This window comes from Antechinus flavipes, chromosome 6 (assembly GCF_016432865.1).
Source record: "Antechinus flavipes isolate AdamAnt ecotype Samford, QLD, Australia chromosome 6, AdamAnt_v2, whole genome shotgun sequence".
Classification (NCBI taxonomy): Eukaryota; Metazoa; Chordata; class Mammalia; order Dasyuromorphia; family Dasyuridae; genus Antechinus; species Antechinus flavipes.
The window spans coordinates 228,896,156-228,912,481 of NC_067403.1; the positions used below are offsets into that span (position 1 = coordinate 228,896,156).

General features: G+C 40.7%; 1 protein-coding gene across 4 annotated transcripts in view; it reads left to right on the forward strand.

Annotated features, from left to right (window-relative positions):
• Window positions 1–12,606, forward strand: part of EHF (ETS homologous factor) — a 70,639-nt gene extending 58,033 nt beyond the window's left edge. For all 4 annotated transcript variants that reach the window (XM_051967652.1, XM_051967653.1, XM_051967654.1 and 1 more), the window contains 3 exons: window positions 6,724–6,783; window positions 11,638–11,833; window positions 12,433–12,606. In XM_051967652.1, coding sequence (XP_051823612.1) covers window positions 6,724–6,783; window positions 11,638–11,833; window positions 12,433–12,532 — 356 coding nt within the window. In that variant the 3' untranslated portion in view covers window positions 12,533–12,606. The remainder of the gene's footprint in view (window positions 1–6,723; window positions 6,784–11,637; window positions 11,834–12,432) is intronic.
• The last annotated feature ends 3,720 nt before the right edge of the window (window positions 12,607–16,326 follow it).

The window sequence follows — 16,326 nt, forward strand, 5'->3', positions numbered from 1 at the left end:
TCTACTTAAAAAAAAAAAAAAAAACAACTTTAAAAAACACTTTTATTTAAAGTTTTGAGTTTCAAATTCTCTTCCTCTCTTCCTCCCCCTTTCCCTCCTTGAGAGGATAAGCAATCAGAAATAGTTTATACATATGCAATTATGCAAAAAGTTTCCATATTAGTCATTTTGTCCAAGAAGACTTTTAATAGGGAAAAAATGAAAGAAAGTGAAAAATAGCATGCTTCAGCCTGTATTCAGTCAATATCAGTTCTTTCTCTGGAAGTAGACAGCAGGCTTTTCCATTAGTCCTTTGGGATTGCCTTGGATCATTGTATTGCTGACAATAGCTGTCATTTACAATCCTTCATCAAACAGTATTACCGTATACAGCGTTCTCTTGGTTCTGTTCACTTCATTATGTATCAGTTCATGTCTTTCCAGGTTTTTCTGAAATCATCCTGCTTGTCATTTCTTACAGCACAATAATATTCCATTACAAATTCTAGGGGTTTTTCACCTAGACTCTGTGAACTTTTTATAAACACATTTTGATAACTATATTTTAACATAATTGCTTTTCTTGGCAATTGCAGAGAATTATATTTTATATATCCTTAAAAAGGTCAGAAATCAGCCAAACTGAATGGAGTATAAGGAATTTCTCTGTGCCTGTGTTGAGGGAGGAGTAGTATGGTACAATGGAAAAAGCTCTGAAAATAAGATGTTAGTTCTGGTCCTGGTTCTGTCACCCAGAGAATGGGTCACTTGAGAGGCAATCACTTTTCCTTGAAATTTTCTTATCTATAAAAAGAGAAGGTTCCACGAGATGATCTCTGAGGTCCTTCCAGGCTCTGACATCCGGATTGGGCTGTGACTGCCCCCACTGAGGATCCGGCTTGAGAGAGCCCAGTTTTTATTTCTTCCCAGAAGTCCTGACCTAACACCACTTTTCTAATGTGCTTCTTTAGAAAGGAAGAATGAGTTTGGATCATACAATAGCTCAACGTTAGTTAGGGATGATTTGGTCTGGTTGGAGGGCATAGTCCTAATGCCCTGAGCCTGGGGAACTTGCCTTTGCTAAGCCATAGAAATCTTGGCTCCCTCTCTGCTTTAGGGAATGAAGGAAAAAAGCTTTTTGGAGTCAAAAAGAGCTGAGTTCAGATTGTGTGATTTTAGGCAACACACTTGATAGCACCTTCCTACCAAGGTTGTTGTGAGGACCAAATAGGATGAGATTTTTAAATATTATATTTGCAACTTTTAAAGCTCTTATAAATACTAATTATTATTCAGTGGGTCTTAGTGGAGATATCTAAGCTTGTTATCAATTCTGGACAAATCCTGGCCGGTACAACTAAAGATCAGTCAGTCAGTCCGTCAACAGACATTGATTATGCATCTATTATGTACCAAGAACTGTACTAAGCTCTGGGAACACAAAGAAAAATAAGACAGTTTCTGTTCTCAAAGAGCTCATAGTCTAATGAGGAGACAATGTACAAATAATTGTGCACGAACAATCCAGATTTAGGATAAATTAGAATTAACAACAGAAGGCGATCTCTGAGATCGGATCCTTCCAGCCCTAAATCTGTAATTCTATGACTGTGTCTAGGACTCTCTAAGGAAAGGGAAAGGAACAAGCATTTATTAAGTATGGGTTATGTGGCAGGTATTCTGCTAAGCACTTTACAAATATTATCTAATTTGGAATCTAAGAGCTGGAAGGGACCTCAGAAGTGATCCAAGCCAATACCATTTTATTGATTAAAAACACAGAGCTAATAAATGAGGTAGGGGGACAGCTGGGTGGTGTAGTGGATAGAGCATCAGTCCTGAAATCAGGAGGACCTGAGTTCAAATCTGATCTCAGACATTTAACACTTCCTAGCTGTATGACCCTGAACAAGTAACTTAACCCCAATTGCCTCAAAAAAAAAAAAAAAGAAGAAGAAGAAGAAGAAGAAATAAATGAGGTAGGATTTTAACTCGAGTCTACTTGACTCCATCCATTATGTCGAGTTGCCTTCCCCAACTGACCAATGGGGGCTCACATGGGAATGGAGCTAGCCCGGATGGAATCATCCCACCCCTCTGCCATTACCGGCAGGTTCCCTTATTGAATCTCAAGCCCTCGTAAAAAGTGCTAGGATTTGAGGATCTTTTTATATTTGAGGACAATTAACCAGCAGAACTGAGGTGGAGCCTGGCTTAAACTGATGCCCTCTGTGATAAGTGGAGGTGGGGGAAGTTGAGTTTGTTTTGATTTCTCTGACATCTGCCCATTTTCATAAAAGCCTTGCCAGTATTCTTGATGAGCTTGATAGTCCTGGAGCCCTGTCATGCCAATTCTGACTTGATGTGTTTATCCACTGGCTTGTTGGGCCTAAAGCTAGGGCGTTGCAGCCTCTTTATAACACTGAAATTTGTATATCCCGTAAAGAAATTGCTCACAGCTGAATCATATGCAAATACCCCTAATCTCTGCTGTGAGCAAGGTTGTGGGGCCGGAGTCGTGTTCTAACACTTGCAGTTTAAAATCCTCTGCCTTCTTGCTGGGCCTCTAGGTATGGAGGGGCCCTGTGACAGGAAGACCCCGGGACAAAATCATGGGATCATCTATCCAGAACTGGAAAGGACCTGGAACGCCGTATAGATAGTTCAACTCCCTCAGTTTTATTTTAGTTTTTAAATTTCTTTTTTTTTAATCTAACAAAAATCCATTTTCTTTTTATCCCCATCAAGATAAAATTATCAGAAAGGGGAAAAAAATAAAATCATTTTTAATCAAGCAGAACATTCATGCAGGACTCAAGTTAAAGAAAAATCTCTCTCTGTCAGGAATGGGAGTAGGTACTTCATTTTGACACTGGAATTCTATTTGGTCACTGTGTTGATCAGAGTTCTTAGGTCTGTATAACGTAGTTATTATATTATAAATTATTCTCCTGATTCTATTCGCTTCACTCTGTATCAGTTCAGAGATATCTCAGTTTTTTTCTGAAAAATCTCTGTCACCTGTCAGGAGTGAGCGTGATTTACTTCATTATCAACACTGGAATTCTACCTGGTCACTGTGTTCATCATCTTCTTTCCAAGATATTTGTCCTTATAATGTTGTTATTATGTATAAATTTTTCTTCGCATTGTATCAATTCATACACGTCTCAGCTTTTTCTGAAATGGTCTCATCATTTCTTGCAGCATAATAATATTCTTTTTATATACCATATATGCCATCACTTTATTTATATTAGATTTTTGTTCTATAACTTGGTCAGATACTCCCCACTGATGGGTAACACCCCTTCCCCTTATTTCTAGTTCTTTGATACCACAAAAAGAGCTGCTATAATTTTGTACATAGGGGTTCTTTCCTCTTTCTTTGAACTCTTTGTCAATTTATTTTTACAGATTTTATAGATGAGAAAACTGAGGCACTATTGTTTCAAAAGTAATGAGCATCAGAATAGGGATTTGGACCTGGGTCTTATGAAAGTTAAGCCTTAGGAAAGAAGAGCTGACAAATCTAAAGAAATTTTGCCCTTTCTTCAACAATAAAAGGGACATTTTTGTAGTGCTTTGTGGTATAGAAAGTGATTTGTTTAGATTTTCTCATTTTTGTCCTTATAACTACAGATACTATAGATACCATTTTCCCCAATTAATTGATGAAGGAACTGAGTTTTAAAGAGCTTAATGGGATTCACCTGGGGTCACATAGCTAGCAAGCACCCGAAGCTGAATTTGAACCCTGTCTCTTCCTGCCTCTGGCTGAGCCCCAGCCTTTGCACAGAAACCGTGGAATGTACGGCCGTTGAGAAGAGAAACCCTTTCCCCAGCCCAGCCCTGGCTCTGAAAGGCCTTCTGTGCATCCCTCGTGGGTGCCTTAGAAAGCTCCTGTTGCCACACACTGCTCTCCGGGTAACCACGGCTCTTTGTCTAGGGAGCAGCAGCGTTGACCTGTCACCATGATGTATCACTCTGTGTCAATGGGGCAGTGCCAAGGCAGTTGCGACACTGTCACATCCTGCTGGGGAGTGTTGCAATCTCCCTCGCCCTGCTACCTCCTGCCCGGCAGAGGAGAAGATAGAGGGCTCAGATTTTCCTGGGAATTAACCTTTGCATCTTCAAGAGAAAGCAACAGATGCTGGGGGAAGGGGAGAAGGGAGTTGTGTGGACCTCATCTGGTTGGTCCCTTAATTCCCAATCCAATGAAGGGACCAGGTGTGCTGAGGGAGAGAGTTTGCAGGCAAAGGACATAGCTTTAAACCCTACTTTACATGTTATTTCATCCTCACAACAAGCCTGTTGAGACGCTATCCTTATCCCCGCTTTGCTATTGCTCAGTCTTGTCTGACTCTCTGTGATCCCATTCATGGGGTTTTCTTGGCCAAGATACGTCAGTGGTTGGCCATTTCCTTCTCTGGCTCATTTTGTAGATGGGGAAACTGAGGAAAACTGGGTGAATGACTTGCGTAGGATCATACAGCTAGTAAATATCTGAGGATGGATTTAAACTCAGATCTTCCTATCTCCGGCAGCTCTGACTGCACCTTGTAGTTGCATTAAATTTTCCTTTTTTTATTTATCAAGGGCTTATTTTCTCTCCCCACCTAAATCCACCCCTTTGGAAAAGAAAAAGAAATCCCTATAACCAATCTAGATCATCAAGGAAGACAAATTCCCATGTAGTCTATCTACAGAGATGTGTCTTTTAAAAGTTTTTCAGTTACCAAAATACCAAGCATTTATTCTACCTTACCTGTAAAATGGAAGAATTCTCTGAGGTCCTTCATAACTCTAAATCAGCCGGTCTAATGCCTTTCTGTTTCCAAAGAGCCAGGTTTCTGTCCCTGCAGTCATCAAATCAAACCTGGAAGCATTTGTTAAGTCCCTCCCAGATGCCAGGCACTATGTAAAATAATGGAAATACAAAAAAAGTTGGGGGGGAGGGGGCAAAAACCAAATGAAACAAAAGCAATCCCTACCTTCAAGGACCTTACAGTCTAATGGAGGAGACAAGTATGTGCAAACAACCTTGTGCAAACAAGATACATACAGGAAAAATTGAAAGTCAACAACAGAAGAGGAAGAGATTAACCTTAAGGAGGGTGGGAAAAGGTTTCTGGTAGGAGGAGGGATTTTATCTGGGACTTGCTGGAAGCTGAGGAAGCCAGAAGATGAAGTTGAGGGGGGAGGGCATTCTGAACATGGAGAACAGCCAGTGAAAATGTCCAGACTGTGGAGAAGTGTACTTTGTGTGGGGAACAGCAAGAAGGTCATGTCTGTTTTTTGTTTTTTTTTGTTTTTTTGCTGAGGCAATTGGAGTTAAGTGACTTGCCCAGGGTCACACAGCTAGGGAAGTGTTAAGTATCTGAGAACAGATTTGAACTCTGGTCCTCCTGACTTCAGGGCTGGTGCTCTACCCACTTGAGGTCATGTCTTAGGGCCCTGGTTCTTCTATGGCCCAAATAATGACTTGGCAGCTGACTGACCCTCCCACTGCTGCATCAGGACCCACTTGGATTTGTCCTCCTTCCGGTTGATGTGGTCTCCCAGCTGCCAAGGTCATCTCAGTGCTTTGAAGAGACATCTGGGTAGAACCTTAATGGAGAAGTGGATTGAGTCCTGTCTGACTCTATGTGACTTTTCATTCATAGGATTTTCTTGGCAAAAATACAAGTGGTTTCCTATTTACAGATGAAGAAACTGAGTCAAAAAGAGTTAAGTGATATACGCAGAAGAGAAAGGCAGAGTCATAATAGAGACCAGGAACATTACAGTTTGAACTCTTCCTTAGATTCTTATTAGCTTTGTGACCCTGGAAGAATAAAACCTGAGACTTGGTTTCTCTACCTGTAAAATGGGATCACTAATAGCACTGACCTCTCTCGGTGGTTGTGAGGAGCAAATGAGATGATAAGATAAAGAGGTATAGAAATATGAACAATTAGTAGAACGTCTTGACCAATTTTCACCCCTTCCTGTCTGACTTAGGTACTTTGCACAGGATCCTTGTTTGTGGGAACCACGAAAAGACTTAGGTATAGAGAAGCTCGGTCAGGTAGAATGATCCATCTATGGGAACTGGCCCAGAGTGCTTCAGTGTAGTTTATGTCTGAAGCCCGTCACCCCATAATCCCTTAATGCAGATACGAGTGAATTCTCGGTTTGGGGGTAGAAGGGAATGCTCTGCCTGCCAGTCGTACTAGTCATTTCTCTGTACCACTTTTCTGGATAGGACCGGCTTGGGGATTATTTTTTATTTGAGGCAGTGCTTTACAAAAAAATGGGTTGGGAGGGGGTGGAGTTCAGCATTGAGGTAGTTATTATACTCATTCTTTGTACAGTCTCTCTAAATATCTCCATAATATAAAGAAGTCTCACAGACGACACACACGATACCTCCAATTTTGCCTCTCAATTTTACACTTTAACTTGATTTTAGCTGTGTCTCGGTCGGTTTTTTTTCCCCTTGGTGACAGGCACAGGGCCCACAGTGAGTCATACCTTTGTTAAACTAATCTATATGTTTCTGTAGTCACTCAAACCCCATCAATGGCTCCTTTGTCAGGCTGATTAAAATATAACTTTGCATGCCAGAAAGAAAAAAAAAGTCTGTCTCATTTTGAAAGGTGTCTCTCTTTATAACAGACATTTGCATTTTTGTATTATTAAAATGAAAAAGAAGGGTGCAGAGTATGTAACTTGAGTGTCTTCTCTGTTTGTCCCGAGCAGATTCACCTGATCTGAAAAAGGAGCAGGAGCACCCGGCCAAATCTCACACCAAAAAGCACAGTAAGTGGTCCCCTTGGAAGCTGGGGTTCTGGGACTGGCATTTTAGGCTGACATCCCCCAGCCTTCCTAGTCCTTTCCTATAGATCTATGGATGGCATGTCCCTACCCAAGTGGACGCCCCTTTTTATTCCCCTAATAGACCAAAGTTTGTTTATTCTGATTGTTCTGTCTTTCCTTCTTTCTTTACCTGCTGAATCTCTACCTATTTCCAAAAATGTCCGCCTTAGACATCATTGACATACATGATGCTTTTTTTTTCTTCTGCTCAAATACTCTATTTTATTGTTCTCTTCCCTCTCCCCCGATTATACACATACTTTCTCTCTCTCTCTCTCTCTCTCTCTCTCTCTCTCTCTTTCTCTCTCCCCCCCTTTTTTTTTTTTTTTGGCTGAGGCAATTGGGATTAAATGAATTGCCCAGGGTCACACAGCTAGAAAGTGTTAAGTGTCTGAGGTTCAAATCTGTTTGAACTCAGGTCCTCCTGACTTCAGGGCTGGTGCTCGATCCACTGCATCACCTAGCTGCCCCACATTTTTTTTTTTTCAAATACACACTTCTTTAAGCATCATGCCCAATATAATTCATATTCTGATGCCTGAGGTTGATAAGTGTCCCTTCATGACCTCACCTGATCCCTTCTTCCTCACTGCTCTAAAGCACATAATCATAGAATATTGTATATCACATTTATCTGTGTTTGGTTTAGTGCCCTTCTAGACTAAAAGGGCTGTGCATTAGTTTAGATCAGTAGAATATAAACACTTTGAGATCAAAGACTATTTTATTTTTGTGTTTGTGTACACGGTGCCAAAAATAGTAAATAATATGTAAAGATTAGGTGAATGACTAACTGATTTAAAAAAAAAAATCTCCCTAGAATTATACAAGATAGGTTCTAATAAATGTTCATTGAATGAATAAAAACAGGTGGAATGATGGTGGGATGAATGGATAAGTAGGGAGATGGAGAACAGAGAAAGCACTTCATTGCTCAAGAAAAGTTGGGCAGAGGTTTATGGGTAACTTGTGGTATTAACTGGGGGTGCTAATTATGTCCATAAGGAATCACGGAAGATTAGAATAAGCGATTGTTTTGTCCAGTCCTCTTATTTTATAAATTAGGAGTCTCTTCTAAATGGAATCACAGAGTGGTAGAGCTAAAGTGGACTGGTTCAGCCTGTGAGCAAAAGAATCCCCCATCCAACATTTTGGCCAAGCCACTCTGCTTGAAAGGACAACTATTCCAAGATAATTATTTATTTTATAGCCGATTCTTAAAAAAAATTTTTTTCCAGTGGCATTTATTTTCCAGATACAAATAAAGATAGTTTTCCACATTCATTTTTTATATTGATTAACTTTTTTTTTCCTTTATTAAAGATTTTTATTTTTCAAAACATATTCATGGACAATTCTTCAACATTAGCCCTTGCAAAACCTTGTGTTCTAATTTTCTCCCCTTCCCCTACCCCCTCTGCTAGATGGCAAGTAGTCCAATATATGTGAAACATAGTAGAAATATATGTTAAATTCAATATATATACATATATGTTTATATAATTCTCTTGCCGCACAAGAAAAATCAAATCAAACCAGAAAAAAAAAAGAGAAACAAAATAAAAAGCAAGCAAACGACAACAAAAAGAGTGAAAATACTATGCTATGAATCACATTCAGTTCCCACAGTCCCCTCTCTGGGTATAGATGGCTTTCTTCATCACTAAATCATCGGAATTGGTCTGAATCATCTCATGTCAACTTTCATTTTTGTAAGACTTTGTGTTCCTAATTTTTCTTCCTCCCCCTCCCTGATAGAGCAAGTAACCTGATTTAGGCTAAATTTTATAGAGCATTCTAATTGCCAGAGAAACTGAATTTCCCAGCCAAGGGATAGTCCTTCAAATTCTTGAATGCAGCTATTAAGTGATTTTCCCCAGCTCACACAAGGTAGCAAATAGGAGAGACAAGATTTGAACTTAATGGCTTTTGATCTCCAATCCAAAGCTTGTTCTCATGCCGTATTATTATACTACTTTCTGTCATTATTTCTTTAGTTCCCCTTCTCCTGCCCTCCCCTCTTCCACTCCCAGAATTTATTCACATACTAAAACAGAGGAGATAGGACAGGCAGGTGGCTCAGTGGATAAAGTATTGGGTCTGAAGTCAGGAAGACCAGAGTTCAAATCCAGCCTCAGACACTTAATAGCTGTGTGACTGTGCCCAGGTCACATTCCCATCTGCCTCAGTTTCCTCATCTTTAAATGGAGAAGAAAATGGAAATCATTTTGCTATCTTTGCCAAGAAAACACCAGATGGGATCAAGAAGTATGGAACTGGTTCAGTCATTTTTATGATGTGATAGGATCAGAGATTTAGAGTCAGGAGGAATTGTCCTTGAAGGGCGTTTAACCCAAATCTCTAAATTTACAGAGAAGGAATTGGAGTCAATGGCACATAAATAGTAAAAAAGGAACTAGAATTTGAACTTGAATCCTTTGACTTTATATAAAGCAAGCTCCCCACTGTATTCTCCTAAAGGGCTGGTGAAATCTAGCATATCTAAGTGAAATGAGTAGAACCAGGAGATCATTGTACATGACAATAACAAGATTACATGATGCTCAAATCTGAATGATTCAGGCCAGTTCTAATGATCTCATGATGAAGAGAGCCATCTACACCCAGAGAGAGGATTGTGGGAATTGAATGTGGATCACAACACCGCATTTCCCCTTCTTTTATTGTTTTTTACATTTTATTTTCTTTTTCATTTTTTTCCCTTTTTGATCTGATTTTTCTTGTGATTTCTCTTTCTCATTCTGCTGAGTGACCAAGAGTAAAACTTAACTGTAAAGTAATATGATCTCCTCGGGTTACCCTCATTTTTTAACGAAGCAATTGTAATTAATTGACTTGCCCAGGATCATATAGCTAATAAGTGCCTAAGGTTAGATTTGATCTCAGGGATCTGATGCCAGGACCTGCATTCTATCTAGCTACCCTGGCTGCTCTCATTTCAAAAAAACAAACACATATTGGGAAACATGAAAGGTTCCCATCTTTTTGGGGATGATATTTGGGGGCCAACTGGCTCTCCTCTTCCTGCTTATTTCCCTTAGCTAATCATTACTGACCCTTTCCCAAGTTCTTGGCCATGTGTTTAAAGGAAGTTGTCCAACAAGTGAGACTTTCTGACTAAAGTTAGCCAGTTAACAATCATTTATTAAGCATCTACTGTCAATTAATATTAAGCGCCCTGATAAGACACAATGCTAAGTACTGGGAATACAAAGAAATACCAAAACAGTACCTTCCTTAAAGGAGTTTACATTTTAGTAGAGTTGGGATTCTCTCCTGGAAACTTTTTTTTTTCCTCTGAGGCAATTGGAGTTAAATGACTTGCCCAGAATTACACAGCTAGGAAGTGTTAAGTGTTTGAGGTCAGAATTGAATTCAAGTCCTCCTGACTTCAGGGCTGGTGCTCCATCCACCTAGCCCCTCTCCTGGAAACGCTTAAGAGGGAGGTATAAAGAAGGAGTTGGGGATAAGTAGTATTTTTTCTTTCTTTTCCCCTTCTTTCCCTTCTTCCCTCCTCTCCTTCTCTCCTTCCCTTCCTTCCCTCCCTCCCTTCTTTCCTTTCTTCTTTTCTTCCTTCCTTCCCTCCTTCCTTCCTTCCTTCCTTCCTTTCTCCCTTCTCTCCCTTTCTTCCTTTCTCCCTCTTTTTCTTTCTCTCCTTTCTTTACTCTCTCCCTCCTGCTCCTTCCCTTTCTCTGTGTGTGGCTTTCTCCCTCTTTTTTCTTTATCCTTTCCCCACCCTCTTTCCTCTCTCTTTTTTTCTGACTCTCTCTGTTTCTTTCTCTTTCCCAAAGATCCTTGACCCTTCAGGACAGAAACACTTATTTTCCAGATAGGAGATGGAACAGGTTCCTCACAAATTGTCTTTTGTGATGACAGATATATGAGGACATGGAGCTGGGGACCAACAGTTGAGGGGAGTGTCAGTAGAAACAAAATGCAATTTAAAACAATTTTGATGAATTTAGCAGGGAAGGGCTCCATTCTACCTTTCCGTCCTCAACTAACACAGACTTTGAAAGGTTTCCAGCACTGTGGCATATACATAGTAGGTGCCTAATAATTGCTTATTGAAATGAATTGAAGTATATATCCCATGCTTTTTTATTTTTTTAGTTTAAGAAAGTATGCTTCAACCTGCATCACATTCCATCAGTTCTTTCTCTGGAGGTGAATGCATTTTTAATTTTTTCCCTCTCACTTAATAGTATTCTATTTTTTCCAAAAAAGACAGTTTTCAGCATTTACTTTTGTAAGGTTTTGATCTCCATTGTTTTTCTCCCTCCCCTTCCTTCTCCCAAGAGGGCAAGCAATCCTCCTATCTCATGTGTCAAAGGGAATGGAATCATCCAATTTCAGAAATGAAAGACACCTCAAAGGTCATCAAGTTTAACTGTCATCTGAATAAACACCAATCAAGAAACTTTATTTAGTACTTACCAAATCCCAGACATTGTGCTAAACACAGGGAATGCAAACACAAACAGAAGGAAGGACGGTTTCTAATTTCAAGGGACTTAGGTTCTACTAAGGAATGATGGGAACTGAAAGAAAGGGAGACCCAAGGGAAGGTGTGAAGACCGTCCTAATCACTAAGCAATCGTCCAATTTGCTTCACTTCAATTCTACAAGCACTGATTAAGTACCTACTGTGTGCCAGTCACTGTAAAAACAAAACATTAACAAGAAAGAAATAGTCCTGCCCTCACCAAGCTTACCTTGATAGTAATAATTGAAGTGGTTAAAACTTACGTCAATTGTCTCTGCTTGCTTGCCTAGACCCTCGAGGGACTCACTTGTGGGAGTTTATCCGAGATATTCTCCTCAACCCGGATAAAAACCCAGGGTTAATAAAGTGGGAAGACCGGTCTGAAGGTATCTTCAGGTTCTTGAAATCGGAGGCTGTGGCTCAGCTCTGGGGGAAGAAAAAGAACAATAGCAGCATGACCTACGAAAAACTCAGCCGAGCCATGAGGTAAACAATTCTAGAATACGCTAAGAGCTGAACGACCACTTACAGAGCCATAGCAAGGCAAGGGAGAGGACAAAGGGCTGATTCAGGAGCGAGAGGGTCTACATTTAGATCCCTCTTCACCCCAATGAAGCATTCAGAGTGGTCAGACCTACCAAAGTGCCCTTCCCTCTCTCCGCCTCAGTTTATTTATCTGTTAAATGGAGGAGTTGGGCTAGATGAAGTCCTTTCGGTACTAAATTGGTAATCCTATAATGGTATTAAGGATTCCTCTGCTGAGGGTGGGGCCAAGTGCTGTCCTTTTTAATGCATGTGTTGGGGAGGGAGCAGGTAGAGAGAGAGAGAAAGAGAGAGCTTGGGAAAAACCTGGCTTCCCTGCCATGATTGGAGGGAGGGGTGGGAGAATTGCTCTCCCCTAACTGAGGTGCTAAATTCTGTCATTTGCTTGTTGCTGAAGGCTTGAACCTGGTTTTAGCTCCCTTTAATTTTGGAGGTTTGGGACAAAGTGCCAACTGCTCCACCCTACTTACAGCTCTGCCTTCTGTGCTTCAGTGTTCCACCAACTCAGACCTAACTATTCTTGTCTATTTTCCTCCTTGCAGATACTATTATAAACGAGAAATCCTGGAACGTGTGGATGGACGGAGACTAGTGTATAAATTTGGGAAGAATGCCCGGGGATGGAGAGAAAATGAAAATTAGGGCAGTTGGAACAAAAACCAAAAAACACACCCACACAAACACCACACACATACCACACACACACACACACACACACACACACATACACAAATACACACATCCAACAACAAGTCAAGAACCTCTGGACGTAAATATTTCAAAGACTACTTTTCTCCTATTTATGTACTATAAGGGAAGAAACAATCTACGTCTAACAGGAAGAAGGAACACTGTAGTTAAAATTATTTTGTTACTTTGACGTATGTCCTGTATGGGGAAAAAACGTACACAGTTTTCTGTGAAATATGATGCTGAATGTGGTTATGATCAATTTTTGCCTCTTGTCGTGAAGTTCATTTCTGTTGCAAGAATAATGTGGTTCTCAACCTTTTGCTACCTGCCTAGAGGACAAGGAAAAAAAAAAACAAAAAGCAAAAAAATCAGAGGGCATTAAATGTTTTTTTTTTTTTTTTAAATGCAAGATAACTTAGAATAAGATGATATGTTCTCTGTGCATGAGGACGCCAAGTGTCCTCCTTGGGAGAGATGGATTTGTTTGACTGGACTCTGATGACTTATCTCTGATATGCTGGGAACCTACTGCATCAACAGTGATGAGCCCGAAGGATGCTGGGAGATTGGACTTGGTCTCTGGGTCATCAGTGATTGGAGGCTAGAAATGGCGTCAGCTCCGCTGTGGTGGGGGGAGAAAGAGTAAGAGAATCATTGAAACGGGGATTCTGAACCAGATCAGCTTACTGCAGAGACTACCTTTTTCCTCACTGATTGGTGAGACTCCTCTTTTCCTGTGGTCCATCTTTGGGTATACTCACAATTTTTATGTGGAGTAGATGGGGGAAGTGAACACTGTATTGTAGAAATAATTTATAGGTTCATCTGTGCCCCAACTTGGGAAGCAGAATTAAGAGGTCATCTCTTGCCCCTTAGCTCAACTGAGAGAGGAAGCCCAAAGATTTGTCTTTAGAATGAAAAAGGATCAACCTTTACAACATCACATAAGAGAAAAAGATGTGGAAGAGAAAGAGTCATAGAGAAAGAAAGTCATATAGCCAGAGGAGCAGTCAGAATTCTGGTGGAGTTTCAAAGGGGAGTCCCAATTATTTGGGGGAAGCTATGTGTGTGTGTGGAGAGTGTAAGGTGACTAGAATAGTTTTTGAAAATAGAAATATCTCCTCTTTTTTCTCTTTTGACTCTAGCTCTGGGTTCATCTATCCTTGCCCTAGCATGGCTGGCTGGCATTCCACATTTTGTTCAGGAAATCACACAACCAAAATAAGTAATATGGCATAGTGGAAAAGATGCTGGAACTTGAGTCAGAGAGACTCTGGGTCAGTCACTTCTGTGCCTGGTCTTCATAAAATGAGAGGTTTAGACTAGATGTCCTTTTAACGTTCATTGCCCATCTCATTTTATGATCCTATGTAGTTATTGTTTTTTTGTTTGTTTTGTTTTGTTTTGTTTTGTTTTTAGTTATTGTGCTAGGTTACCACCTCCATCTGTGGAACTATTTCCAAGGTGTCTGGAAAGCTAGCTCATAGGAAGGGGAAAGTGAACCAGTGAAGAGCCCCAGTATTCCTATTCTAGTTTTTGACTTGTCTTCTTGACCTTCTAATTTTTCTGCCCCATTTTCCTGATCTGCAAGATGAGGACCAGATATGTTATCACCAAGAGTAGAGGGGACCTTAATTCTCTTTCATTCCCCAACACACAGTAGGCACTCAATAAATATGGGTGGATGAATATTTGAAATTAGGGTGGGGTTGAGAAGAGGGCTCCTTGACTGTGAGAGAAGGGGCCTCCTAGACAGGCTGAATTGTATTTTTCTGTTTGATGGGACCCACAGTCTGGCCCCGGTTTTGTAGCTTCGTGGTCTGTAGTTTTTCCGTTGACAATTACTAGGTGACTGAAAAAAGAGGCAAGAAAATGACAAAGCTGGTGTGGCTCTGCCCAGGGCATCCATAAAAATAATAGCTGACATTAAGTAGCTCCTTAAGACTTAACAAAGGTCTTTCCCTACTGTTTATTATTTGATCCTCACAATTGCCTGGTGAGTTGGGAGTTAGGCAAGTGTTATTATTAACCTCATTTTATAGCTGGCGCTTGGGAGAGATGTAGGGACTTGCCTATGGGTCCAATGGAAGATTTAGCTGAGTAAGGACTAGAATTCAGCTCCCCTGTCCCGGCCAGGGCCCTACCCTCTCCTCTGCAACATACTTCCTCCTCCTTGAGGTATAAAGGCATAAAGGAAAAGCTCTGAGGGAGCCTGTCCTCCTTCACCAAATCTTAACCCAAAGTACCTATTCACAATATTTTTATTTCCCAGTGTCAAAAAATATTCATAATTTGTGTGTACTGGGGACGTGGGGGTATTGAAATGTGTAGAATATTAGCTCCTTGAAGCAGAGACTTTTTGTTTTCTGTCTTTGTATTCCCAAGACCTAGCGAGGGGCTTGGGATATTTTAGGTGCTTAATAAATGCTCATCGAAATAAATCATTTAAGGAAGAGTCAACTTAACCCAATGGTCCTCTTTGACCTTTCTTTGGACTTCTTGATCATCATCATCCTGTTGCCAGAGTATCAAGTTCCCCCGTCCAAAACCAGCATTTTAGACAAGACCTGATTTCTCATTTCCGAGACTTTCTGGCTTTTTCTGAGATGGACCCTCAGTTTCTCAGCTAATTGCCCCAAGCAGTAAGGGCCAACTGCATAGGTGTTTAAGTAGAGTTGGAGAATTCCAATCCATTCTCGAGTAAGATGGTTGCCACTCATTTGTTGCTAGTATTCCCTTTCTTGGCCCTGGGTCTCCATCTGAATAGGTTGGTGTATTAAGTTTTCAGCTTCTCTCTCGATCGTCTCCTTTTGGATTTTGTACATTTTTTCTGGGTTGGCTGACCAAAGTCAGGCACCCGTGCCAATTCCCCGGCTGAGAGTGAGAACTGAATATTTTTCAATATGGTGCCAAAAGGGGAGGAGTAAAGATGGGATATCCTAGGGTTCGATCAGATCTCTGTTCTTGGAGAATTGGCTCCTGACTTACAGCTTCCTAGACTTCTAGATTTAGAGGTAGGAGGGAGCTCAGAGGACCAACCTTGTTTTTCACATAAGGATATTGAAGTCTCAGAAGGATGGTCACCCACAGATGAACCCAGTATCTCCGCCTCCAGAGCCAGTGTGCTTGCGGGGTCTCAGGACTGAATGGATGTCTTCTAGATGCCGCCTTCAGTGACTCCTAAGCCTCTGCTTGAAACTTCCTGCTGATGATCAGGAAACCTTCACAGAAACTGAGGAAGAAATGCCCCTTTGAATACTTTTGTCTTTTTTTCTTTTTCCCTGAAACAATGAATGCTCTTGCCAACTCAAGATTTTCTGAGATATTACTGGCTGACTGGAAGGACATTAGCCCGAGAAAGTATAAAAAAAAGATTTCTCTCTGAGACAGGGAGCCTCTGATTTTTTGTAAGAGTAGCCTTAGCAGGTATCATCAGCACAGACTCCTGATCTCTTGAAAGACCTTGTCATCAGGGGCTGAATCGGAAGGGCTCAAGTGTAATTTAATAAGCATCCTTTAGAAATTGCTTCACCTTTGGGACAGTGGCAAAAAGGATGGGTTTTTTTTTTCCCTTTCTCAAAGAAAAATCCATCAATCTGTGAGCATAGCATTGTGGGATTTCAACATTTGACTTCTTACCTGGTGTTATAGGAAACCAGACACTCATCTTGTCGACAAGGAAGATGCATGTTGGACACACAAATTGTACTACCTTATTTAAAACTGTGATTCTTAACCTGGTG